Source organism: Heloderma suspectum, chromosome W (genome assembly GCF_057233095.1).
Source record: "Heloderma suspectum isolate Gila_16-S chromosome W, 16-S_ref, whole genome shotgun sequence".
NCBI classification, from domain to species: domain Eukaryota; kingdom Metazoa; phylum Chordata; class Lepidosauria; order Squamata; family Helodermatidae; genus Heloderma; species Heloderma suspectum.
The window spans coordinates 47,347,082-47,373,381 of NC_139475.1; the positions used below are offsets into that span (position 1 = coordinate 47,347,082).

General features: G+C 48.7%; 1 protein-coding gene across 1 annotated transcript in view; it reads left to right on the plus strand.

The window, feature by feature from the left end:
- The first annotated feature begins 2,834 nt into the window (after positions 1–2,834).
- LOC146333987 (ephrin-A2) overlaps positions 2,835–26,300 on the plus strand; it is a 239,390-nt gene continuing 215,924 nt past the window's right edge. The window contains exon 1 of the mRNA XM_084825402.1: positions 2,835–2,956. Coding sequence (XP_084681528.1) covers positions 2,835–2,956 — 122 coding nt within the window. The remainder of the gene's footprint in view (positions 2,957–26,300) is intronic.

A 26,300-nucleotide genomic window follows, 5' to 3' on the forward strand; every position in this document is an offset into this window, starting at 1 on the left:
TGGTGTCAGTTCTGTAAATGGTTTTGGTCATTTTTACATGAAAGGGGGTGTAAAATAAAAAGAATAGTGAGATGAAGGGCTTTGAAAAGCCATCTAAATTTGCTGTTCCTATTATTGCTTTGAAAAGACTACAAGAATAGTAATCATCATCATCATCAAAGTGCTTTGAAACAGTCTGAGACTGCAGTCCTATATCTATTTACCTGGGAGTAAACCCCATTGGACTCAGTGGGACTTACTTCTGAGTAGACATGCATGGGCTTGCACTGTGAGACCACAGCCCTATACGACTGAGGCTGCTTACTTGGGAGTAAAACTTCATTGAACTCAGTGGGACTTCCCTCTCAGTATATATCCATAGGATTGCACTGTGAGGCAACAATCCTATACACACTTCCCTGGGCTGCAGTGTTACCTGGAAGTGAGCTCTGTTGCATTCAGCTGGGCTGACTTCTGAGTAGACACATGTAGGATTTGTGGGGGCAAGCTTATTATTATTATTAATATTAATACATGAAGTGTTTTGCAAGCCCCTCTGAAAGGAACGCTGCGGAGGAAGAAAACGGAAAAGAAGACCTCTGAAAACAATCAGCCCCCTTCTTTGCCAGCATCTTTTTTTTGGTGGTGCGGGGAGACCCCCGCCCCACCTTTCTAGCAGAGGCTGCAACCATCTTTGGATACAATGGGAAAGGGAGAGAGAAAGAATTACCTCTTTCCAGTTGCAGCCTGGTTTCCCGAAAGTGCCCCTTGCAAAGCTTTTTCTCAAGCCCCTCCCCCTTTGTGGCCACACCCCCTCTCCCTTTCTTCTGCCTCCCCAGTGGATGTGAAATTGACTAGAGATTCTAGCGGAGGGGCCCACAGGGCAGGGGGCGGGGCCATCTCCACCGGCCAATCAACCTTGAGCCTTTGGGCAAGGGCGGGCTGGTTGGTGGGGGATTGGTGGAGCGGGGAGGGGGCCCAGGGAGAAAGAGCAGGCGGTTACTTTAGGGTGACCGGGCCAAGTGGCAACAATGTGTCTGATTCAACAGTAGGAAAAAAGAAATCAGGCTGGGCAAAAGCCATTGAAAGCAAAAGAAGGATCACCAAAGTAATGGCCATTAAAATAAAAAAGGAAGCCTTCCAGGAGAACAGCGACAGGAATTAAAGAATCCACAGAAAAGAATCCACCTTATTTATTTATTTATTTATTTAAATTCCCCCTCCCTTTCTCCCCCCCCCCTTTTTTTTGCAATTTAGTGCCGGAAAAGAAAAGAAAAGGTGGGAGCATGTTTTCTCTTGGCTCATATTGCAAATGCATGCATTTAAAATAAGAAACCAGTGCACCAAATTGGGAGGGAGGAAAGGAGGAAGGCATCCAGTAGAACCTTTTTTTTGGTGTGCATTTCTCAGAGAGTGGTGTTCTTTCCCCCCCATTCCTTTCCTTCCTCTTTTTTCCTCCTCTCCCCCTCCACATTTTCACTTGTAATATTGCTGCTGCATTGTCCCCTCATCTTTCTTTCCAGTTGTAAGGAGAGTTTCTTGGATTGCACAGGAAAAAAAGCAGAGGGAGTTTAGAAGGGGGAAAGAGAAAAAGCGCATTTTCTTCTTTCCTTTCCTGTCCGAGCAAGAAACCTGTTGTGATTTTGTGGGGGCGTTGTAGCAGGGTTCCCCTTTTGGCTTCTCGAAGGGGAAGCAAATGTTACTATTGCATTTTTTTAAGTCCCAGATTTGTAAAGCTCGCCATGCATCTTTTAATTGTTTTTTTATTTATTTGCTTTTTCTTTTTCCTTTCTTTCTAATTAGGAAAAGACACCAGAGCAACACATAGAATAAAAGTGGGGAAAACAGAAGAAGTAGAGGAAAACCCAAGGCACCTTCAAAACAAAGTAGAACAACTTAGAAGAAGTTGCATATGTATGTTTAGGGTCTCTCTTTTTTTTGGTAAACTTTTTATTTTGGGGAAGGATGTTTCTCGGTTGGAAATCCAGTTTCCGGACAACTGGTTGCAATTTGAAGATGGAGGTTCTTGAAAAGCCTTTTTTGAAAATCAGGAATTGTTTTCAGTGTGTTTTATTTTTTCCTTAATGATACAGTAGGAATGGCAGAATTGCAGAGAAGAACCATCAACCCAAACTTTGGTTGCTGACTACCTTTTCTCTCCCCCTCTCTTTTTTCCCTCGCTCTCATGAGTAGACAGATACTGGTGCAGTTGTTCTGAGATGTCCAGGTTTCTTTCTGGAACCTCACTGCTGGCGAACTCTTCTTTTCTTTCTTTCATAAGTATATTTGACCATCATAAGTACCCCATGGACTGAAGGATTTCCCTTTGGGAGATGGAACCGCTGTTCTCTCTTCTATGCCCATGAAGAGTTTGAGAAAGGGAGAGGAAGTTGGCAGATTGTGCTGTCTATGGGGGGAAAAAAAACACCCCACACCCATCTATTCCTAGGTAGATACTAGATAATTTTTCCCTCCCAGTTGCGAAATCGAATTTTGATAGCCCCATGAACATTGCTTTGCAATAGACCTGTGTCACCAGAATGACTCGCCCTGTGATCACTAAGAAGATTCGAAGGACTGCTGAACCCAGTGGCATGAATTAGGGGTGTGCATGTGCCTTGTCTGAGTTTTGCATCAAGCGAGAGGGAAGGAAAAGGGACAGGAAGGTGTCATTTCTTAAGGGGGGACCGCCACCCCGAAAAGAAAACTGGACACACAAATCGAGAAAAATGAACTGGCTGCTTTCTTGCTAAAAAGCAAAGCTGTGCAAAATAAAAATAAAATAGAAGCATCTTCAAGGGCCGGAGAAGAGGAGGAGGACAGAGAGCGAAAGGCGGCCAGCACAATCAGGCACAATGCTGCCTTTGGAGGTAGCGGCTTTGCTTGTCGCCCTGGCAGGGGTGTGCGTGTGGATGGATGACAGCAATAAGGTGATTTCGGATCGCTACGCCGTGTACTGGAACAAGAGCAACCCCAGGTAAGGCATCTGAGTTAAGACTGTGTCTTGTTCATATTGCAACCTTCTACTGAAGTGTCTATGCACATTTGTGTGTGTGTGTAGGGTGGTGGGCTTGTACTCCAAGGATGCTGCAAATAAAATCCAGATATTTTTGTATGGTACTTGTTAGACTCTGGAGGAATGGCAAACTTTCCGAGCCCCTTTCCATCAAGTTGGGTGAGACGCTTTTCTTTTGTGTTTAAAACACGCTTCTCTGTCGACTTTCGCAAAACACGATTTCAAAAGATCTGCACCACAATGTTGTCGTGGATGCTGCTACCGAAGCAACACAGTGGGAAAAGGCAAAGGTTCAAAAGTGTAGTTGAGGCCATCTGTCTGTCTTCCATAAAAAGTGAGGTGCAGAAAAGCCAAGGTTGTCTTATGCAGTTTCTACGAAAGTTACCTGCAAGTATGAAAAAGCAAATAATTCCAAACTGAACGGGGGGGGGAGCCTTCATCCAGAAGAAAGATGCTATCTCTTTGTGAGATGACTGTCTCTGTTCAGGCTACTGCTACAGTCCTGTATTGCATTTCTAAATTTTTGTAGGGAGGGCCAGATATGTGCACACACAAGTTCTGTTACTGTGATTAATTTCTTGCTAAGCATTTAATTTCTTAAATATCCAATTGGAGAGAATCCTTCAAATAAGATATCTACCAGTTGGTCTTGGAGGCTCAGAGTGATGTTGGTTTTTGAGGGGGGATGCTGCTGTTTGAATGTCATATCTGTCTCCTAATTTAAGGCTAAGTTGGAGAAGTTTCACTGGCAAATCCTCTGTCTCCAGCCCTCCACTCCTCCGAATCCGATATAAAACATTTGTGGTGTGTGTGTAGGGGGCGGATATATTTTTCTTAACAGCTGTTTTACATTTGGCATCTCAATCAAAGCAAAAAAAAAAAACCCCATGAAAATATCATCCATCCAGAAGTTAATTCTAGGAAGTTTTAAGTATGTGCAGCCAAAAAGAACAAAATGGTAACAATTTTCCAAAGCATTGCAGACTGTAAAATCAATTACGCGTCACTTAAGGTCAAATCTTGTCAAATTAAAACACCAGTTCACACCTCTCTCTCTCTCTCTCTCCCTCCCTCCCTCCCGCCACTCTGAATGGACATGGTGGTTGACCTGTTTCCTTGTGTTTTTTTCACTTGCTGGGCCAAATTGATAGCCTCACCTCTTGCAGGAGACCTAATTCTCTAGGTGGCTTGGAGGGGAAAGTTTGTCGTTGGCAAACTGGTGGGGTTGTAACCATGGACCTCATCGGATGGTTTAAGTTTGGTTGTTGTAGACTCTGCCTTGTAGAGGCTGGGTAATTTGTTGGGTCTTGGAGTGGTAAATGCTCGCCAATGCAGTCATGGCGCCCAAAGGTTTTCTCCTAGTTAATGGCCAGGTGGCGGGTTATAAATCTTTGGGGTTCTCTCTCTCCATCTCTTTTCCCCTGGTGATGTTAATGCTTCTTGGGCAGGGAGTCATTACTCTGGTTGTGAAGTTCAGATAAGTCTAAGTTCCCTTGGATTCTGTGTTTTCTTGCTATGCTTTGGGTCACGACCGCTCATTGTAACCTGATAGGAAAGCAGCCCATGTCTTCTGACGTGAAAAAGATTTGATGCAATTTGCTGAGGATGGTATGGTTTTTTAGGGAGAAAAACCCTCTCCCCCCTCATATGATAAGGTTCCAGAAATGGCTTCTCTCTCTTCAAGAGCTCATAACAGATTTTCTGAAGCATTAACAGGCTCTTGGAGTAGACCCCAAATTGTGATTCCTCCTGACAGACGGGACCCCAGCCCAAAATAACTGCCTTTCCCTGAAATGTTACAGAGAACATTAAAAAAAAGATGTGCAAACATTCCTTCTCTCTCTCTCTCTCTCTCATATCCCCCACCCCTAAATTAAAGAGGAATAGAAAAATTGGTCCCCCCTATACATTTAATTGCTTTCTTTTCTTAGCATTAATCTGGTTTGTTATTAGTTTTTGCTGTGCATAGCTTCAAAATTTCAGACCTGTCAATGAAGCCCTATTTAAGTCTTGAGTCCTCTCCCCGCCCCCCCACTTTCTGCATTTTTAGTCAAGCTGTGAGCCTGTGTGGGAACCCAGGTCCCAAGGTGTGAAAACAGGCCAATGTTTGGAGCAGTTCTATAGAATATATATCACATTGTTGGTTTTTAATTTTTGTGAACTGCCCAGGAGACTTTGGCTACTGGGCCGTCTACGTGGTTAAATAAATATATGGAAGAGAAGTTTCAGTGGTCAGTGGAACTTCTTTATGGAATGCTGTCCAGTGCTATTTGTGGGCGCAAATGTCCAGTGGGTTTCTTGTTTGGGCAGCGGCTTTTACGCCCCTCTTGGATGCATACTAGATAGCATCCCTGTGTGAGTTGTTGGGGCAGGGGGTTGGCTCTCCTTTGCTACCTGCTGGTGAAGGTAAAAAAATAAAATCTGTAAGTGAATGCAAAAGTGCACCTTTGTTGCAGCTGAATTGTGCAAAGGCACATAACAGATGGCAAAATGTGGAAGAGAATTCTCCCTGCTTAGTGGCCAGTGCTCATAAAAAGCCACCCTCCTTTCTCACACACATGGATGGAGGGACATCTCAGTGGAAGATAATTCCCTCCCCCCCATTCCCTCATTCTTGCTGGGAGAGAGCTCTGAGGGGAACCGTAATAAAGAAATGACTCCCTCTTTCTCTCCTTCCTTCTCCTGTTTCCTGTCATTCTGAAAGAGGGGTTTCATTCTGGAGATGAAATGTTTTAGATTTTGAAGGAGGATTCGTGACCTTATTTCAGTGCAGACGTCTCTGTGTGGTTCGACCAGGGGAAGTTCACGAGTCAGTGTAGGCTTCAGCACGTCTAGGTCTCCTGAGCAACAAAAAGAAACACCCCCCCCCAATGCTCAAGCTAAGACAGAGATGGAGCTTTTGAGGTTGATATTATGGGATTGATCCAAACTGGGGTGCAGTCATCGGTCTTGTAAACACAATACATCTTTTGGCTCTGTCTTGTGTGGCTTTTAGACTCCTTGCCATCAAGTATTTCAGGGCAAATGTTTTTTTTTTTTTTTTTCAAATTTATTTTTTGAGGGTAGGGGAAGAAATGCCATCCTTTGGTTCTTGGATTCTCAGTTGCTGTTCTACATCTCTGTACCCTTGGTTGAGTGAAAAGAATTGTGACCTAATCAGCCATTTCTTAAAGGTTCAGGGTGTGTTGTCTAAGAAATGGAGCATATTTGGGTCACCAGCTTAACCCCTCCCTCTCCAAACAAATTGGACCTTTGGCATGGAGGCACAAGTCTCTCCAGATAAAAAAGGATATAGATGTGGCCGAGACAGAGTCGAAACTTTCAAAGTCAGCAAACGCAAATAGGCAATGGAAACAAATGGATGGATTTTTCCATACTCATATCAAGCTAGTAAATGGTCTCGTATACGCACATTCCATGTTGGGGTGTACCATATCTTTTGGGTGAATTTGCATATTGAAGAAACACAACTAAGCTCACAGTTTCGAATCTGCAGCATTGACACTGGAAATGAGGTTCATCTTTGTGTTCCTTCCCCCCAACTAAAGAAACAGTATGTCAGGGTTTTGTGTGTGTTTTTTTTTTTTTTGCAGGGTAGGGTGGGGGTGGTGAGTCATGAACAGGTTTGGAATCTGACTTAACAATAGGAAAACAATACAAAACCCAATATGTTCTCGTCCTTACTGGGAGAAAGCAGGTCCATTTTGTTTAAAGTTAAGTGGTCAAAGGTTTCCAGTGAACCCCAAATGCGTGAGCGACTTCCAAGGAACATGATCCGCCAAAGAACTGTCACAATATTACTTTTAGAGTAGACATTGACTTACAATTGTGTGTGTGTGGGGGAATAACCTTTTTCCACATTTGAATAGCATCAATGAGCCCATCACTTTGATCATTGTGTCTCACCCTCCCAGAAGGTTTCCGTATCTGGGGAAAAAATGGTAACTCATGGCTCCCAACAGGAGAGTAAGATTTCCCATTAAGACCAAACCTAGATTTGCACCCAGACAGTTATTTGGGGATAAATCCATTGCAGACCAGTACTCGATATGCACTGAGAAACTGGGAAAAGTATATATTTAATAGATGCAATTGACTGGTGTGCTATTTCTTTCTTTTGAGGTGGTGGTACTGGAGGGAAGAATTCAAGATTTAAACCCTAGGAATCTTGCATACATGTATCTATTTTTCTTTTCTTTCCCTCCCCTCTTTCCCATTTTTTGGAGGCCAACACTTCCATCTCATGCCACATACAACTTGCTTGGTCACGACGAATGCCCTCCTTGATAATTCCATCTAAATTAAAAATCAATTGTAAATTGAGATGCGAAAAGCATTGCCCCTTCCGAATGTAATTTTTGATCCCCCGCAGGCATCCTTGATATCTTCAACCCATCATAGTGTTTTATGTGGTAGCCATGGGTCTGGAGGATGTTAAGAGATGTTTATTAAATATGTCTCCATGTAGGCTGTTGATTGAAATATCGACGGGAGGGATAGGCTAGGTGTGGCAAGAGTGGATGCTCTTGTGAGCTTAAATGAAGGGTGTGCGTGCATGTGGGGAGGATTGGTATTTTATTTTGAAGTTCTAAAGCCAAGAAGAGCTTGAATAAAAGGCCATGTTCCTTCAAGGCTCATCTGCAACGACGGCCACCATTTTCTGTTCCATGCGTGGCACCAGGACAGGGGATCTTGCCATTTTGCAGGGGCAGGCAGACATTTAGCTTGCCGGACCGACTTTGTTTTTCGCTAGGACCCGCAGGCCCCCCAACTGGAGCCAGGTGCAAACGAAGGCTCAAGAAGGCAGCCGTAGAATTGCAGAAGAAGGTCCTGCAACACATGAATTAGTTTTCAGTACCAGGACTGGAACTTGTGCAGAAATCCTTTTGCACAAAAATCGATTCCTGTTTTCCCCAATGCTTCCTTGTCTAATTTAGGAGGGGCAGGAGTGGTGGGTTTTTTGTTGCCGCTATTTTTAAAATTCTGGAAGTCTGAAGCCCTTGCTGATCTACCATAAATCACCTGGGGATCTAGCAGTAGATCCCACTCTACCTTCTCCCCATGCCTGCCATATCAGTTTGCACCAGGATATTGTCTGAATTGTCCATCAGAATGCAGTGTCATGTACACAAACAGCCCAAACTGTTAGTGGTCAGGGAACACTTGGAGGAAATAAAAGGCCTGGTTGGAACACCATTAACTTGACCTGTGTTGAAGAGAGTCTGTTATAGCCTTGACTTTATTCCTTGTAACATTTATTTATTTATTTATTTATTTTTTAAAATGCTTTTCTGTCAAAAAGACGCTCAAAATGATAGACTTTTATAAAAGTTCTAAAGCATTTTTGCAGAACTTCACAGCTCTTTTTTGGCTGGATGGGTTGTCCATCTCTTCCCTCACCCCTTGATTTTAATCTGTTCATCTGATGATAATGTCAGAACACCCCACCGAATCCGTGGCTTTTGGGAAGAATTGAATAGTTCGTGTTGTGCCAACTGTGATGGCCTTTGATGGTCAAGTCTGCCGATCGCGGGAGCAGTTTGTGGATTCGGATTCAAAATGTCCATGGTGAATTGGGGATATGGCATATAATTTGGTGCTGGTAAAACCTCTGCATATGTGTATGGAAGAGAGGAAGGGGTGTGTGTGTCGGGGGAAACCAAAGGTACAAGGATGACCCCATTCTGAGGAAGGTTTATGATTATGTTAGAAACCCAAGCAAATCCCAGTTTTTCATGCTGGCGTGATCGGATAAATAATTTCCAAAGTAACGGAGATGAAGATTTGTTTCTCTACTTCACACTACCTGTAACAGTGTAATGGGCAGTTTTCAAGTAATTCTCCAATGACAGTTTTCCTGCCACCAAATGCAACTCCTGGAAAAGCTGCCACATTTATCTCTCTCTGCAGAAAGAAACAGAGAGAGAAATATGGGCAAATGATTGACTATTTTCTTTCTCAATTGGTAACACATCCCATTATTCTATTTTCCTTTGGCCTCTTGGCCTGTATTTAGCCACATGAGTGCTTCTTTCCTCCAATTTTTATTATTCTTTTTTTAAAAAGTTGTTCCCTTGAGGACTTTTGTTTCTTTATCTGTAAAAATGTGGGGGTGACTCTTGAAGTGTGGACAAATCTGGAGGTACCTGGGGGATAATATTGCTGTTCTGGGGGACATCTCTTGCTGAGGCAGGGAATGGCAAGTGGGGAGTTTTCAGACTGCTTGGTCTGGAGAAGGAAACGTGGATCTTCCTGCAAGTGATAGCGAACAGGTACTTACAGGTACCCTTCCTACCGGCATCCCATCGAGGGCATCGGAACAGCCCCTGTCAGAAATGGGATCATCAAGATCCATCCAAATTTTGTCAGCTTAGCCCGTAAGATGCAGAGAGAGAGGTGGTCTAAATTTCCTCCTTTCCCCCTTTTCATATCTGAGCTTGGAAGGAAGCAAACTATGGTTTAAAAAAGGAGGGGTAACTCTTCTGCTACGTTGATAAAACAAAAATCTAAGTCTGATCTCTAGGATCTTTGAGGAGCTGAGGTCCAGACAAGATGGATACGGCTCTGAAGGAGGTTCTTGAGTAGTGAAGGCATCTTTTGGCATTGTTGCTTCAAAAAGCAATGCTTTTTAAAGAGTAAATACCGGTAACTTCACATGCTGTGCATGTAACTGCTCAGTTTGTCAACCATATTCTCCTGTCCAATGGTATGGAGAAATTCACCATTTCTCCCCCTTCTCATGTTAGGTGTGGTGTAGTTGGATGATAAGGTTGGCTTTGCTACTCGGCATGCTGATATACAAAAGTGTTAGCTTATCGAACGGTTCTACGGGCCGGGCGCAGTTCTTACGACATGCTCAAATGGCCGTCCAACATCCCTTTTAGCCAAGTGTAGTCTTCAGGTTGGCTTGGGTTGGAGACCTTGGTATAGATCCATTGGGGAATGGTGGGATGAGATACAGGACAATCCATGTTCATGTCAAAGTGAGCCATGGCTGGTTGGCATGGCTCAAATCTGTTCTCTTGCACACAAAGGGGAGTTCCACACAAACTTTTGCAGAATGACTCTTGATTTTTTGGGGCGGTGGTTGGGGTGTCCTTTTGACACACTGGCTCTTCCACATATGCAAAACATTTTGGTTTATCTCCCCACAGTCTCCTCTTTCCTTCCATGTGCCTGGCCTTTTTAGAAATGGGTCGTTTTTGACAGCTGGATTCTGTCCACTCTGTCAGCAGCCAATATGTTCTCTTGCCCTGCCCCCTTAAACTCCTCGAGGGATACAATCCCCCCCTGCTCCTATGCTGAAACCTTTCCTCTGGACTAAAATGGGCCCAATTTAAAACCGGACCTTTCCAGAAATCTTTCACCTCTCGAAAGATATCCCCCTCCTGTTTTACAAAACATTTCTGGAATGCTGTTATGCTCCTTTAAAAAATGTTTATTTTCTCAAAAATGTGTTATTTTCCCCCTCCCCTTTCAGCATCTCATTGGCCCATCCCTTTCCCCAAACAGTTAAATCCTCTTAGTGGGTTCAAGGTGGGTCAGCCATGTGGCCAATAAGTGGCAGATGCAAACAAGGCCCAATTTCTCCAACAAAATTGTGTGTGTGTGTGTGTGTGTGCGTGCGCGCGCACGCGCACTCTCTCTCTCTAGGGAATGCAGTTGTTTTCTCCAGAGGTTATGCTTTTGGCGCCCAGATGCCATCTGCCCAGTGAATTCAAAATGAAAGCGGGTGATTGCAGAGCTCTGTGGAGGAAAGGTAAAGCTTTTCAGGGTCACTGCTCACCTATGCTCCCCAAAACTTTTCAGAGCTTTCTTTCTACTCCAAAATTATTGCAGAGGACAAAAGCATCAAGCAAGGATTGCTGGCCAGCCCCCTAAAACACTTCTCCTCAATTGCAGAATGACTGGCCCACACCTGCCGACTTTGCACCCCCGCTTTGCAGGGTTCTATTACCTCTACGTGTGTGATCATGCACCACGTTGCTTTAAAAAAGGAAGACGAAAAACGCAGTTGATTTCTGTGCAACATGCAAACCAGAAGACACACCAGTTTAGAAGTCTGACTGCAAAGATGGTTTAGTCTTTAGATGTGTGTACCTCAAGGTAGATATGCAACGGGGAAATGGATATCCACTATCTTTCTTGTGTCACAGTTTTGTCATAATTCAGATCTACCACCCAATCACCCACCACCTAATCACCTCCTGACAGCTTGGTCCCCGTTCCTCTTTCTCTCTCTCTCTCTTCTCCTACTGCCGAATGGAGGGTGCCAGGGACCCGGCGGTGCAAGCTCTGGCGCAAGAGAACCAGATTCTCCGTGATCAAGTGGCTCAACTGACGACTGCCGTACAGAATCTACAAGCTGCGGTTCAACCCCCCCCACCTCCGATTCCCCCCCGCCGCAAGTGCCCGGTGGCTTTGCCAGAGAAGTTTTCTGGTGAGAAAGAACTTTTTCAGATTTTCCAGGCCCAATCGGAGCTGTACATGCGCCTTTGACCTGAGGATTTCCTGACGGAACAGGTTCATGTGGGCTTCATCATTAACCTACTTTCAGGCGTGGCAGCTAAATGGGCTTCGAGGCTTCTTCTCACTAATGACCCCCTGCTCGGGGACTATCCAGGTTTCATGACAGCGATGGCCAGATTTTTCAGTGACCCCCTGCGCACGCAGACGGCTTCTTGGGAGATTCGCCGCCTCAGGCAGGGCAAGGACTTAGTTTCCAGCTACGCGACAACTTTTCGCTTGCTGATGCAGGATTTACAGTGGAATGATGGCTGGTGGCTCAGTTTTTGGACGGTTTGAACGATGAGATATTGGAAGCGTTGGCACACATGCCTAGCCCACCTACTTTGGAGGACCTCATCCAGACCTGCCTCCAGATAGATAGTTGGCTGGAGGGGCGCCTCCCATTCCCCCCGTTTCCTGCCCTGTCCCCCACCCCCCGCCCCTGCGGTGGGGGTGGAGGAGACCCCGATGCAACTGGGAGGTACCCAAGCCCCACTGCCGCCGAAGGAACTAGAGCGGCAGTGGGCTGAGCGCTGATGCTTTCGGTGTGGAAAACTGGGACATTTCGCCAAAACCTGCTGTGCTAGAACCACAGCTCCTCTGCCTCCCCCTCCTCTCCTTCCTCCCCCTCTTCCTCCTCACCCCCAGGCCTGACTAGGCTGCCCCCCAAGCCTGTTGGGGGTCTCCAGTGTGGGGGTCATTGCCACACCCGGTGGGTGCCTTCCGCAACCCCCCCTCCCATCTGCTATTGCATGTTCACCTCCGCTCCTCCCAGTGAGGTGGGGTGGAGGCCCTGGCTTTAGTGGACTTGGGGGCTATGACCAGTTTCATGGATGAAACCTTCGCCCTCTTCCACAAGATTCCTACCCTGCCCCTTCCTGCCCCCTTGGCAGGGGAGACCATCGATGGGCATCCTCTTTCATCGGGCGCAGTGACCCGGATTACAGCTGCGCTCACTCTGTGGACCCAGTCCCACGTTGAGCAGATTCAGTTTCACTTGGCCAAGGTTCCCCAATACCCACACGTGCTGGGTGTTTCCTGGCTCTCTAAGCATAATCCTCAGATTTCTTGGGGGCTTCAGCAAGTGGAATTCCGGTCTCCCTACTGCTGGGGGCATTGCGTCCTGACTGAGGCGCCAGTCCCGGCCCAGGCCTTAACCCTTTCCTCCCCCTCCTCGTCTGCTTCTGGCAGTCCTTCAGCTACCGTCATCCTCCCAGAGAAGTATGTGGCTTTTCAGGATGTTTTCGACAAGAAGGAGGGCGACCGGCTCCCCACCCACCGCCCTTTTGACTGTGCCATTAACCGCATTCCGGGGGTGACCATCCCCGCTGGCCGGCTGTATTAGATGTCGGAGCCGGAACTTCGAGCTCTGCGGGAGTTTTTGGACACAAACCTCAGACGTGGCTTCATTCAACCCTCCTCCTCCCCCACCTGCACCCCTACCATGTTTGTGTGCAAAAAATCGGGAGAACTTTGCCCAGTGCATGACTTCCGAGCGTTGAATTCAGTCTCGATCCCTGACAAGTACCCCCTCCCCCTCATACCCGAGATGCTGGAGCGCCTGGGGTGAGGCAAGATTTTCACCAAGTTGGACCTGTGTGGCGCCTTCAATCTGATTCGCATCCAGGAGGGGGATGAGTGGAAGACCTGTTTTGGCACCCGGTACAGAGCGTATGAATACTTCGTGATGCCGTTTGGGCTCGCCTGCACCCCCCCACACGTTTTCGCGTTTTATGAATGCCATCTTCCGGGACTATTTGGACACTTTCCTCATTGTGTATCTTGATGATTTACTTTTATTTTCTGAGGACCCCCACGCCCATCAGCACCATGTCTCCGCTGTCCTCCAGCGCCTCCGCGAGCACCATCTGTATGCCAAGCTGGAGGAATGTGTGTTCGACCTAACCTCTTTGGACTTTCTTGGCTACATTATCTCAGCTGACGGTATCAGGATGGATCCTGCAAAGGTCCAGGCTGTCCTCTCCTGGCAGGCTCCATTAGGGATGTACAAAATTGGCCTTACCTGGCTCCGCTGGGTTCCGCTGGGGGGGGGAGGCACTCCATCCCTCCCCCTGGAATCCTCGCTGGGGGGGGAGGTGCTCCCCGGAATCCTGGCTGGCTGGCTGTGCTCTGCAGGGATTCTGCGGAGCCGCCGGCTGGCTCCGCCAGCACCCGGACATCCCTGTAATCAGCCGTGATAGGCTACGTAAGTCTTTACGTAGCCTATCACGTCTGACTTTAAAAAAAAAAAACACAGACGTGCGTACGCAAATGGCAGCGGCTACAGCCGCCGCCATTTGCGTTCCTTATTTTGGCCCGTCTTAGTCTATGTAAATATTTGCATAGACTAAGACGGGCCAAAATAAGGGGAACGCAAATGGCAGCGGCTGTAGCCGCCGCCATTTGCGTATGCGCGTGTTTTTTTTAAAAAAAGATTTACATAGCCTATCACGTCTATTTTGTTTGTTTGTTTTACACAGGAAATGGTGGCGGCGGTGGCCGGTCGGAAGACCGGCCGCCGCCACCACCGCCGAACCGCTGCCGGAGTCGCCACCACTCGGAAGATCCGCCCCAGGTAAGTCTCGTCCCGGGGCGATCCGCGGGGGTGGCGGGGGGCTGGCAGGGCATTCCGCCACAGATTTCGGAATTCCATGGCGGAATTCTCTGACATCCCTAGGCTCCATCCACCAAGAAGGACTTGCAACATTTTCTGGGGTTTGCTAATTTCTACAGAAAGTTCCTGCCCAGCTTTGCTCGGCTGACATCTCCTCTCACGGACCTCCTTAAGGGCAGGAAATCTCCTTTTCATTGGACGGCATCTGCCCAACAGGCTTTTGAGGAACTTAAGAGGCTTTTCAGTTCTGAGCCGATCCTGTTACGTCCCGACCCGAGGAAGCCTTTTGTAGTGCGAACTGATGCCTCTGACTTTCCGGTGGGGGCAGTGCTTTTTCAGCCAGATCGGGTGGGCGGTGGGTTGCAACCCTGCACCTACCATTCCAGGAAGCGGAACATGTCTGAGAGGAATTATACCATCTGGGAGAAGGAACTGTTGGCCATCAAGTCCGCTTTGGAGACCTGGCATCATCTGCTGGAGGGGGCCCAGCACCCAGTCGAAGTTAGAACCGACCATCGCAACCTGGAACATCTTCAGACAGCCCGTGCCTTAAACCAGCGGCAGATTAGGTGGTCGCTTTTTTCCCCTCGATTCCACCTTAAGATTTGCCATGTGAAGGCCTCCAACAACCTACAAGCAGATGCTCTTTCTCGTAAGCAGGACCTCCAGCCAGGGGTGAGGGAAATCCCCCCCTCTCTGATTCTCCCCCCCCCCAAGAGCCTGGCTGCAGCTGTGGTACCTCGCTCTTGGGAGGAGCTCCTTCACTCTGCACAGGCTCAGGATGCTTTTGTTCACATAAAGGTGGAGGAATTGGGGCTAGCCTCTCCCCCCCCCCCCACTCTACCCCCTTCTCTTTGCGAGGTGGCCTGCTTTACCATTCCGGCCGGGTCTATGTGCCTTCTAGACCCCTCCGCGAGAAGGTCATCCATCGGTGCCACGACTCCCCCACCGCTGGGCATTTTGGCTTCGCCAAGACCCTGCAGGGAGTGATGCGGGATTTTTGGTGGCCTCGTGTGTGTCAGGACGTCAAGTCCTATGTCGCCTCCTGCCCAACCTGCCAGCAGGCGAAGGCCCCCTCAGGCAAGCCCACAGGCTTGCTTCACCCCCTGCCTACCCCCTCAGGACCTTGGAAACTGCTCTCCCTTGACTTCATCACTGACTTGCCTCGCTCGCACGGTAAGACCACCATTCTGGTGGTGGTGGATTTGTTTTCTAAGATGGCCCATTTCATCCCCTTCTCGGGGTTGCCCACAGCCAGGGAGACGGCGGAGCTGTTTTTGGCGCAAGTTTTCCGGCTCCACGGACGGCCCAAGGGTCTCATTTGGGATAGGGGGGCCCAATTCACTGCCCACTTCTGGAGGGAGCTACTTGGGCTTCTCCATGTGACACTCCGTCTTTCCTCCGCCCACCATCCACAGATGGACGGTCAGACCGAGCACACCAATGCGACTCTGGAGCAATATTTGTGCTGTTATGTCAATTACCAGCAAGATGACTTGCTGCCTCTCGCAGAATTTGCTTATAGCAATGCCTGCCATGCTTCCACCCGCCAAACTCCATTTTTTGCCAATTTTGGTTACCACCCCAAGGCCTTCCTGTCCACCCTAGCTCCCTCTTCGGTGCTGGCGGCCCAGGACTTTTTAGAGGAGTTGCGAGCGGTACACCACCTCTTATGGGACTCCCTCGAGCAAGCCAAGACAGCCTACAAGGCCTCTGCGGATCAGCGGTGCCAGCCGGGTCCGTCTCTGCAACCGGGGGACTGGGTTTGGTTTTCCACCCAATACCTCCCCTCTCACTCGCCCACAAGGAAGCTCGCGCCTCGCCGCACGGGGCCTTTCCAGATTACAGCCCGGTTTAACCCTGTTGCTTTTCGCCTGGCTCTCCTCCCCCCCCATGAAGATCCATCCTGTTTTTCATCGGTCCTTGCTGTCCCCCCTGGTTTCTGGTGACCCTCATCGCTCGGCCGGCTCCCCCCCGCCGCCAGTTCTGGTGGAGGGGGAGGAGGAGTTTGAGGTCACAGAGATTCTGGACTCCCGCCTTTCTTGTGGCCGTGTGCAATATCTGGTGGACTGGAAGGGGTACGGGCCAGATGAGCAAACCTGGGAACCCGAGGAAAATGTGCATGCTCTGTTGCTGCTGAGGCGCTTCCACCAGCTGTACCCCCACAAACCCAGGGCCCCAGGAGAAGAGCATGAGGGGGGGCCTCATGGGAGCGGGGATGATGTCAGGGTGGAAACTGAGCCCAGAGAGCCCCAGAGCAGTTCTGATTCTGAGGAGGAACAGCAATCCGTGGGAGAGGAGCCCGCTCATCCCTCACAGGCACAGCAGCTGGCAGAGATTCCTCCTGCCAGCATTCCTGGAATAGATAGTGACCCTGGCAGTGAGAAAGTGTGGGAGGGGGGCTTGCTGGACGTTCGGCGCAGACGCAGGGAGTGACGAGCGATGGAGGGTGCGGAAAGGAGGCATAGCGCCTGTTTGGCGCACAAGCAGCGGCCGTGTCCCGTGGACCCAAGGGAGAGAGGGAGGATCTCTCCCTAGCCCCTAAGTTCAGGGTCTGCAAGTGACTCTCCTTCAAACGGGGACCAACTGCCTACCCGGAGCATAGGCTACTCTGCTATCTTTCCCCAGTGCTGTTCCTTGCTTAGTCGCTGGTGATTAGCATCTGAAAGAGTCATTAAGTTGTAAAAGGATTAAAGCCTTGAAAAGAATCCTTTCATCTGTGTCTTGACTTGGCTATTGGAGTCTACTGAAAGAGGATGCTGGGGCGCTCCTGACAGCACCCTCCAGGTTTTTCAGACTACAACTGTCCACAGCCTCAGCCAATATTAGCTAATGGTCAGGGATTATGGGAATTGTAGTCTGAAACATCTGGCAGGCACTGGGTGACCTACCCCTGGCCAATCTAAATTTGAGCACTGAAATTTAGACATGAGGCAGATGGACAGGAGAGGTAACAAAATGGCAGAGAGCGCACATGGAAGGATGGTTCCAGTTGGTGGTGAGGGTGGTAGTGGGAACACGTACAGTGCCTGGAACTCTTTGGAGGACGGGGTTGGGGGATACCGCTGCAGCAATGGAAGTTTGAAGCAAGAGACGATGGAGAGCAAAAGCAGTTTTGCGTATGGAAGCTTTGTTTGCGTTCCAGATAAGGGCCAGAAATGAAGTCCCAGGGCATAGTCTGAAGGCACATGAGGCCGCCACCTTGCTGAAGCTAAGCAGGTCTGGGTCTGGTCAGTGCTTGGAGGGGAGACCACCTGGGAACCACATGTCGCCACCTTGAGTTCCATGATGAAAGAAAGGCAGGATATAAATGTAATAAATAAATACAAATAGAAGTCATAGACCACTGATTCCAACCCCCTGCTCAGTGCAGGAAGCCTGATTCCCAGGCGGCCTCCCATCCAAGTACTAACCGGGGCTGACCCTGCTTCGCTTCCGAGATCAGACGAGATCAGGCGCATCCAGCTTAGCCAAAAGTGTCATGGAAATTGTGGACTTTGAGGAGGGGTTAGAATGAAGAGAGGGAAAACAAAATGGCTTCCTGTAGGCTTGTATAAAAATTTCATACATACCTGTCTCCGTGTGTGTTCTCTCTCTCTCCCTGTGTGTGTGTAGGGTATGTATAATTTAATTGCCTCCCAAACTGCCTCTTCCCAATCAACAGACACTACACCTCTCCCTATTTGTATCTTATTCCTCCTTCCCCATAGGACCTTCGTCACAATGATCATTTTTATCTCTGTGTCGTGGTGTGTGTCTGTGTGGGTTTTGCTTGTCCTCCTTGGTTTTAAGCTGTGCTTTCAGGAGACCAATGCCATTTGGGTCACCTTCTTCTCCGTTTGCCCATCTGTCTGTAATAGTCATCTGTCTATTTATTTATGTAGATCTGGTGGTGGTGTCACCAGGTTGCTCTTGATTTACAGCTGGTGGATGATTTTTTAACATTTCTTTTGGCCCTTTTACCTTTGGCAAACTCCTGGCCTCCAAAACGGGGTAGCAGGCATGTAGATTTTAATTTTTAACTTGACTCCATCCATCCGGACTTGCCACACGTACAAAACAGATGAGCATAAGCTTCAACGAGGCCAATTTTGTTTTCTGTGGAAGAGGTAGAAACTCCCAATGTCCCGTTTTTCATTGGCACTGAACGCCTTCTGTCTTTCGCCATTTGCTAGAAATTGAATGAATTGTGGGCAAAACGTTTGCCTTTCTCTGCCCTCAAATTTGGCATTAAAAAAAAATCTTTTAGTTCATTGGACATTGCTTGTATTTTTCTTTAGTTGTGTTTTTTTTGGGGGGGGGTTGTGTTTTGTTGTGTTGTGTTTTGGGGTGTGTTGTGTTCCTTGTTGGTTTGTTTTTGGCTGTGGCTCAGTGGTGCAGCCCCTGGTTGGCATGCAGAAGGTCCCAGGTTTGATCCCCAGCATCTCCAAGTAGGACTAGGAAAGAATCCTGCCTGAAACCCCGGAGAGCAGCTGCTGCCAGTCAGTGCCAACAATAATGGGCTGGATGGACCAAGGGTCTGACTCAGTATAAGGCATCCTTTGATATTTATATATCTATCAAAAACCCCTCCTTGCTTTGTTGCAATTCAGGAGGTACAAGAATTTCATATTGACTCTCAAAATGTGTGAGCGGGCCCTGTTTGAAGCCTTGAACGTGAACACGTCTCCACCGGAAACGTTCGCAAATTGCTGGACATGTGTTTGCCTTCGATTTGCACAACTTTTCTAGTTTGATTTTGTGTAACTTTCCTAACTTGGGCAAATTTCCCCTGCAGACTGAAACCCCCAGGTTAGCCTATGGAGGAAAGTCGCGCAAATCAGGAAATTTGTGCAGATTCGGGGACATCTGTGCAAATGCCACATTCAATCGCTGCTCCATTTGTGCCATTTTCCTGTTCAGGCAGAGAGAGCGGCGATCGCTAATGTGAACAGGAACTGGGAATGAGTCGAGCGGTGAGACCGTATTCAGAGTATCCTAGCCAGCGTTTGTTCGCCCATCCGTAGTCTCAATCAAGCTTCGTTTACATGTATGCATATGTGGGAATACATCCCACTGCCCACAGTGAGCCTTGCTTGTGAGTAAACCTGCCTGGGATGGTGCTGTCAACCCCAGGGGTTGACGCATAACCAGTTGTAACTGGAGAGTATCTTGGTGGGTTTTTTTTTTTTAAATCAACATGATCCAATTTAATATGTAAGCAACCTTTTTTTTCTTGGATATAGGGGCTGTAAAGCCCCAATGGAAGTCTAAAAAGATGGCAGATGTTGCTGCAACACAGCTGCAGGATGCTTGTGCGGCGATCTTAGCAGGCGCAGAACATCCAAAGAGAACTGGTAAGCACTTGACACTCCTGGAAGCCAGGGGTGGGGGGAAGGAAGATCCAGGCTCCCTGGTAGATCACTGGGTTATTTGCCATAGATCAGTAGATTTCTGACTCTCAATTGCTTAACAGTAGGAGCCACAAAATGCTCCACCTCACACAATTTATATTACTGTGATGAAGAAACCAGGAATGGATCTTTCTATAGAAAGTACTGTGAACTTCTCCATTCAGTTTTGGTACTCAAAAACAAATCCCCAGGCTCAGACTTCTTTCACTGTAAGTTTGTGTCGTTTGCCCCAGGTTCCAGTTGGTGGGTCATGGGTTTCTAGGGTGAAATGAAGTCAATCCCGCAAGGGATAATGTTTTGGTTATTTGCACCAGGGTGATCAGCAACCGTCTTTAAGAATCGTTGGCGCATGTCGATGTGGGACCCACAGAACGAGAGCTGTCTGTGAGACAGGCAGGCGATAACTTCATTACAGGGAGAACTAGGGCTGGGTGTTAGACCACAAAACCACGAAACCACACCTTTTTTGTAAGGGCTCGGAGGACAACATTTGAAACTGCTGTGGCTTCTCAAAACGTTTGCCCTGAACTTCCGAAGTTGGGTGTGGATTTTGATGGTCCCAAGTGGGCTTCTGGTGTTTTAAAAACTCCAGTGAAAGGAAAGTTGGTTCCTTGCTCAGAGTTGGAAACTTCCAAGAGTTGCTGACACAAAGGCCTTGTGTTGCGGCCCTCGAATGACCTTCAGAGCCATCACCTCTCTTATTACTACTGCTGTTCCAAAAATTTCTCCCACAGTTTCTCCCAATTTCTCCCACAATTTCAATTTCAATTTCAATTTTCTCAGTTTCTCAATTTCAATTTTCTCAATTTCTCACACAATTTCTCACACAAATTCTCCCACATTTTTGACCATTCTCATTCAATTTGATAGAAGAAAATTTGATTTCAAAAAGAAATTCAATGGTGAAGAAATTTTGGAGAAATTCTCAAGGGTTGGGTTTGAGTTTCTTGGGCCTACCTTACTTAGGAGTTGGCCGAGGAGTGAGCACAGGTGTCCTGTTTTTCATTGTGCAGTCATCTCTCTGGCAGCCTGTAGCCTCCTCAGCTTCCTACACTTCAGTGAAAGCCTAGTTTAAGGCACCTTGAGGTAACGAGGCTAGCTGTGATTAGTTAAGCTCCAAAACACCACAAACATAAATTATAAAACATCCTGAATGAGGCAGAACAATGGAATGGGGAGGAGGGGAAAAAAAAGGATGGGGGGTGGACCAGGGAAAAAAGTCTAAAAAAACCCCAAGAGGGAAAATGCAGGGGAACAAAACAGAAATACAATTGGTTTCCCCTCATTTTTCCTGTTCCTGTCTGTTTTTTTACTGGGGTATCACATCTCTACTCCCACATCTCTGCATCTCCCCCTACACTCCACCTTAAGGCTATGTCCAAATGAAGACTTTGCAGCTTCAAGATCAAGCCAGTCTCTCCTGCTCTCTGGGAGCCTGAAAGCTCATTTGCGATTTTGTGACATTTGTGCTGGTCCAAATAAAACTTCTCGTCTGCTTGGAGGCTCCTAAGAGAGTCACTCTTTTTGCCAACGCAGCTAATTACTCTGGTACGATTGACCTCGGGCTTGTCTGTGGCCACGATTCCGTGGAGTGGTGGCGCTTTCCATCCCTGTGGGGGTTCAGTTGCTGGGGAACAAAGGTGGGAGGGTGCTGTTGCACTCGTGTCCTGCTTGTGATTTCCTGGGTGACAGCTGGTTGGCCACTGTGTGAACAGAATGCTGGACTAGATGGACCCTGGGTCTGATCCAGCAGGGCTCTTCTGAAGTTCTTTTGTTCCCCAACCCTGGTGCCTTCCAGATGTTTTGGATGGCAACTCCCATCATCCTCAGCCAACATGGCTAATGGCTAGGAATGCTGGGAGTTATCATCCAAACCATCTGGGGTACACCGTATTGGGGAAAGCTGGTGAGCAGTGAGTTTTTTCCGGTGTAAGCACTACCATAACTACCATGGGAGCTTCTCCAAAGTGTCAGGGTGGACACTGAGCCCATAGAATCCCAGAGTAGTTCTGATTCTGAGGAAGAGGAGTCGCTCCTGGGAGAGGAGCGCGCTCCTCTTTCCCAGGGCCCACAGCTGACGGAGATTCCTCCCACCAGCATTCCTAGCTTAGATAACAGTCCCGGGAGTGACAGAGCACGGATAGCAGACTTGGTGGATGCGCGACGCCGACGCAGAGAGCGGCGCCAAATGGAGGGCACAGAAAGGAGGCGCAGTGCCCGGTTGGCGCGCAAACAACAGCTGCGCCCAGAGGATCCAAGGGAAAAGGGGAGGGACTCTCCCTAGCCCTTAAGTTCAGGGTCTGCCAGTGATTCCCTTTCAAACGGGGACCAACTGTTCCAACTTAGGGCATAGGTACTCTGCTGCTCAGATGTAGTTGCTAATGGTAGTGTTGTTTCTGGATTTGTGTCTGGACTTGGCTACTGGATTAGATTGAGAGAGGCCTCCAAGGAGCCCTTGACAGCTTGGTCCCTGTTCCTCTTTTTTTTTTCTCCTCTCTCTCTCTCTCTTCTCCTGTTGCCTTATGGAGGGTGCCGGGGACCCAGCGGTGCAAGCTCTGGCGCAAGAGAACCAGATGCTCCGTGATCAGATGGCTCAACTGACGGCTGCCGTGCAGAATCTACAGGCTGCGGTTCAACCCCCTCCACCTCCGATTCCCCCCCGCCGCAAGTGCCTGGTGGCTTTGCCAGAGAAGTTTTCTGGTGAGAAAGGACTTTTTCAGATTTTCAGGGCCCAGTCAGAGCTGTACATGCGTCTTAGGCCTGAGGATTTCCAGACGGAACAGGTTCGTGTGGGTTTCATCATTAACCTACTGTCAGGCATGGCAGCTAGATGGGCTTCGGGGCTCCTGCTCGCTAATGACCCCCTGCTCGGGGACTATCCAGGTTTCATGACAGCCATGGCCCATTTTTTCGGTGACCCCCTGGGCACGCAGACGGCTTCTCGGGAGATTCGCCGCCTCAGGCAGGGCAAGGACTCAGTTTCCAGCTATGCGACAACCTTTCGCTTGCTGATGCAGGATTTACAGTGGAATGATGCCGCGCTAGTGGCTCAGTTTTTGGATGGTTTGAACGATGAGATCTTAGATGAGTTGGCGCGCATGCCCAGCCCGCCTACTTTGAAGGAGCTCATTCAGACCTGCCTTCAGATAGATAGTTGGCTGGAGGGGCGCCGGCAGACCTGGTGGGGCGCCGGGGGCCAGGATTTCCCTCCTCCCATTCCCCCACGTTTCCTGCCTCCTCCCCCACCCCCTGCTCCGGCGCTGGGGGTGGAGGAGACCCCGATGCAGCTGGGAGCTACCCGAGCCTCACTGCCACCAGAGGAGCTTGAGCGCCGGCGTGCTAAGCGCCGATATTTTCGATGTGGAAACCTGGGGCATTTCGCCAAGACCTGCCAAGTTAAATCCACAGCTCCGCTGCCTCCTCCTCCTCTCCTTCCCCCTCCTCCTCCTCCTCGTCCCCAGGCCTGACTAGACTGCCCCCAAGCTTGTTGGGGGCCTCCAGTGTGGGGGTCAGTTCCCCACCGGGTGGGTGCCTTCCCCAACCCCCCCACCCTCCCATCTGCTGTTGCATGTTCACCTCCGCTCCTCTCAGTGGGGTGGGGTGGGGTGGGGTGGGGTGGAGGCCCTAGCTTTAGTGGACTCGGGGGCTAAGACCAGTTTCATGGATGAGACTTCACCCTCTTCCACATGATTCCTGCCCTGCCCCTTCCTGCCCCCTTGGCAGTGCCGACCATCGATGGGCGTCCTCTCTCTTCGGGCGCGGTGACCCGGATCACAGTTCCGCTCACTCTGCGTGCCCAGTCCCACGTTGAGCAGATTCAGTTTCACTTAGCCAAGGTTCCCTTATACCCAATCGTGCTGGGTGTTTCCTGGCTCTCTAAGCACAACCCTCAGATTTCTTGGGGGCTTCGGCAAGTGGAGTTTGCGTCTCCCTACTGACGGGAGCATTGCCTCCCGGAGGAGGCGCCAGTCCCAGCCCAGGCATTAACCCTTCCCCCCCCCTCCTTGTCTGCTTCTGGCAGTCCTTCAGCGACCGTCATCCTCCCAGAGAAGTATGCAGCGTTTTGGGATGTGTTTGACAAGAAGGAGGCTGACCGGCTTCCCCCCCACCGCCCTTTTGACTGTGCCATTAACCGCACTCTGGGGGCGACCATCCCCGCTGGCCAGCTGTATTCGATGTCGGAGCCGGAACTTCGAGCTCTGCGGGAGTTTTTGGACACAAATCTCAAACGCGGTTTCATTCGCCCATCTTCCTCCCCCGCCTGCACTCCTACTTTCTTTGTGGCCAAATGATCTGGAGAGCTCCGCCCGGTGCACGATTTCAGACTGAGAGAGGCCTCCAAGGAGCCCTTGACACAAAGGGCCTAGTTGAGGGTCTGTGGTGAATGGGGTGTGTGTGTGTGTGCAGCAGGTGGCTGGTCAGGGGTGGTGGCAGGCAGGTGGGTTGGTGGGCAGTGGGGGCATGGTCAGCTTGTCTGGGGCAGCCCTTTCCTCCCTCTTTGCTGCTGACTATGCTTAAAGATAGGAGGAAGAAATGCGCTATGTGTTTCTGGCAACTGGCCATGGAAGAAAATCAGTAGCCAAGCTGGCTTTTAAACACAATAATTTCAAGTGACCTTTGGTTTATGGGATGTCCACATTTGCCCTCTCATTTTCTGTGTACATCTCTGCTTGTTCTCTATTACTATCTTATTAATGTCATCTGCTTTTCTTGATCGCTCTATCAATCGCTCTATCAATCGCTCTACCTATCTAATTATTAACTTTTAAAGTTCATATGGTTTATTGATCTTTGGTGGCCAGGTTTTCTTTTTCTTGCATCGGATCTTTCCATGAGGGCCTAGCTCTTGAGGAAGACATTCGGGAGAATGTTTTAAAAAATAGAAAGAAAGAAAGCCAACAAAACTCCTCTGGCAATCACAGAACTAAGCTAGGGAGATGTTGGTGGATCAGGCTGTTCACAAGATGGCTACCAAAAAGCAACAGAAGGGAAATTGGCAAAATGATGGAGGAATCTTGATTTCGTAGGATTGTTTTTAACGGGCTTGGCTCCAAGGAGGCTGAGAGTTCCCCCCTCGAAAGTTACCAGTTCTGTTCTTGTTGACTTTTATATTGTGCCTTTCCTCCAAGGAGCTCAAGGCGGCATTCATGATCCTTTCCCTCTCCATTTTATCCTCACAACAACCCTGTGAGGTGGGTTGGGCTGAGAGTCTGTGACTGGCCCGAAGTCACCCAGTAAGCTTCATGGCTGAGTGGGGACTAGAACCTGGATCTCCCAGCTCCCAATCCAACACTCTAGCCACTAGACCACACTGTTGCCCCCCTCCCATGGAAGCTGAATTGCAAACCAAACATTTTATGTTGCTGTTGTACAAACAAGCAAGATGACCCTGGGAGTGCAAGGGGTGTGTGTGTGAAAGAGCAGGGATAATATAATGGGGAGGTTGTGATATCCCCCGGCTGCAAGACTGAGGATTCATCTAGTTCACAACCCTTTTCTGCTCAGTGTTACAACATTTTTAAAATTCCGTACCCTCCCCAATACACACACACACCCTGCACTCCCGTCTTGTTGACGCAGCTGTTCTGCTCAAGTGCTTCCTGCTGTTAGAGAGCTAATTACCACTTAATGAGCCTCCAGGCTGCAACACGAGAAACCGAATGGGGGGCATGTGTGTGCGTGTAGCTACAGGTCGGGACAGCAGAAGCATTGGACACTTTGCTGATGGAGGTTTTTGTGGCTGAATGCCCCAGCGGGACAGGTAGACTAGCCTGAAGGTTTGACCCCTGTCGGCCTTTTCCCGAAAGGGCTGCTATTTTCAGAAATGAGGGTAAGGTCGCTATTGGGCCAGGAACGAATCCCTTTCGAACAGCACGAACGCCATAGAGTACGATCCATTGCTGAGTGTAGCACGCACAAAATGTAAGAGTTGCATTTGCAGATCTCCAGCATCTCATCTAGTTGGCCCTATTACTCATCAGTGAAATGTACAAGTGTAACGGAGGAGCAAACTAAGAAGCACTGTCGATGAAGACGGGGATTTGTCTGAAGACAAATGCCTGGGACCGAGGCCCCTTTTCCCCCCTTCTTTTAATTTTATTTTTTACAACAAAGAATTTCACTGAGCCCCCTGCCCTGTCAAACAGAAGATTGTTTCACATGGCAGGAAAACTGGGAACGGCTGAGCAAAAGACGTACGTCAATTACGGAGAAAGGCGAGATACATTTATAGTGGCGTGCGTTTGGTTAAAAGGTTTTGATGTTGAAAATTAACACATGCACACAAAACTCTCTTGTTTTCTCAAAGTCTGCCAAGGTCTTTTTTTTTTTCTTTTTGTGGAGCTGTAAAGTCTGAGCAAAAAGGCAACTTTTATTGATCTAAAACAGGGACAGAGAACGCGTGTAACCTGACCTGTTCTCTGCTGCTGCCACACACCCTGAAATCCCAGCGATTCTGCTGGCATTTTGAGTGCAGACCTCCACGGGGTTTGGGAGACCTCATTGTGACAGACTTTGCAGAGGGAAAAAAACTCAACAGTGAGATTCTTTGAAGGGCTGTATTAGATTCAGGCCCAGGGTTTTGTTATTAGTGCTAATTAACAACAGTACCACTTGCTACAATCCACACACTGATATCCCTGACCCCATCTTTGCCTCGTAATGTTAAACCAGGGGGCTGGTGTGATGAGCTGGTTTGCGGGGGCAAAACATCGGTTGGACATGGGGGTTCTTCACCCATTGAAGACATGGCAAACCCCCTCCACAAAATCCCCCCGCAGATAGTTGACTT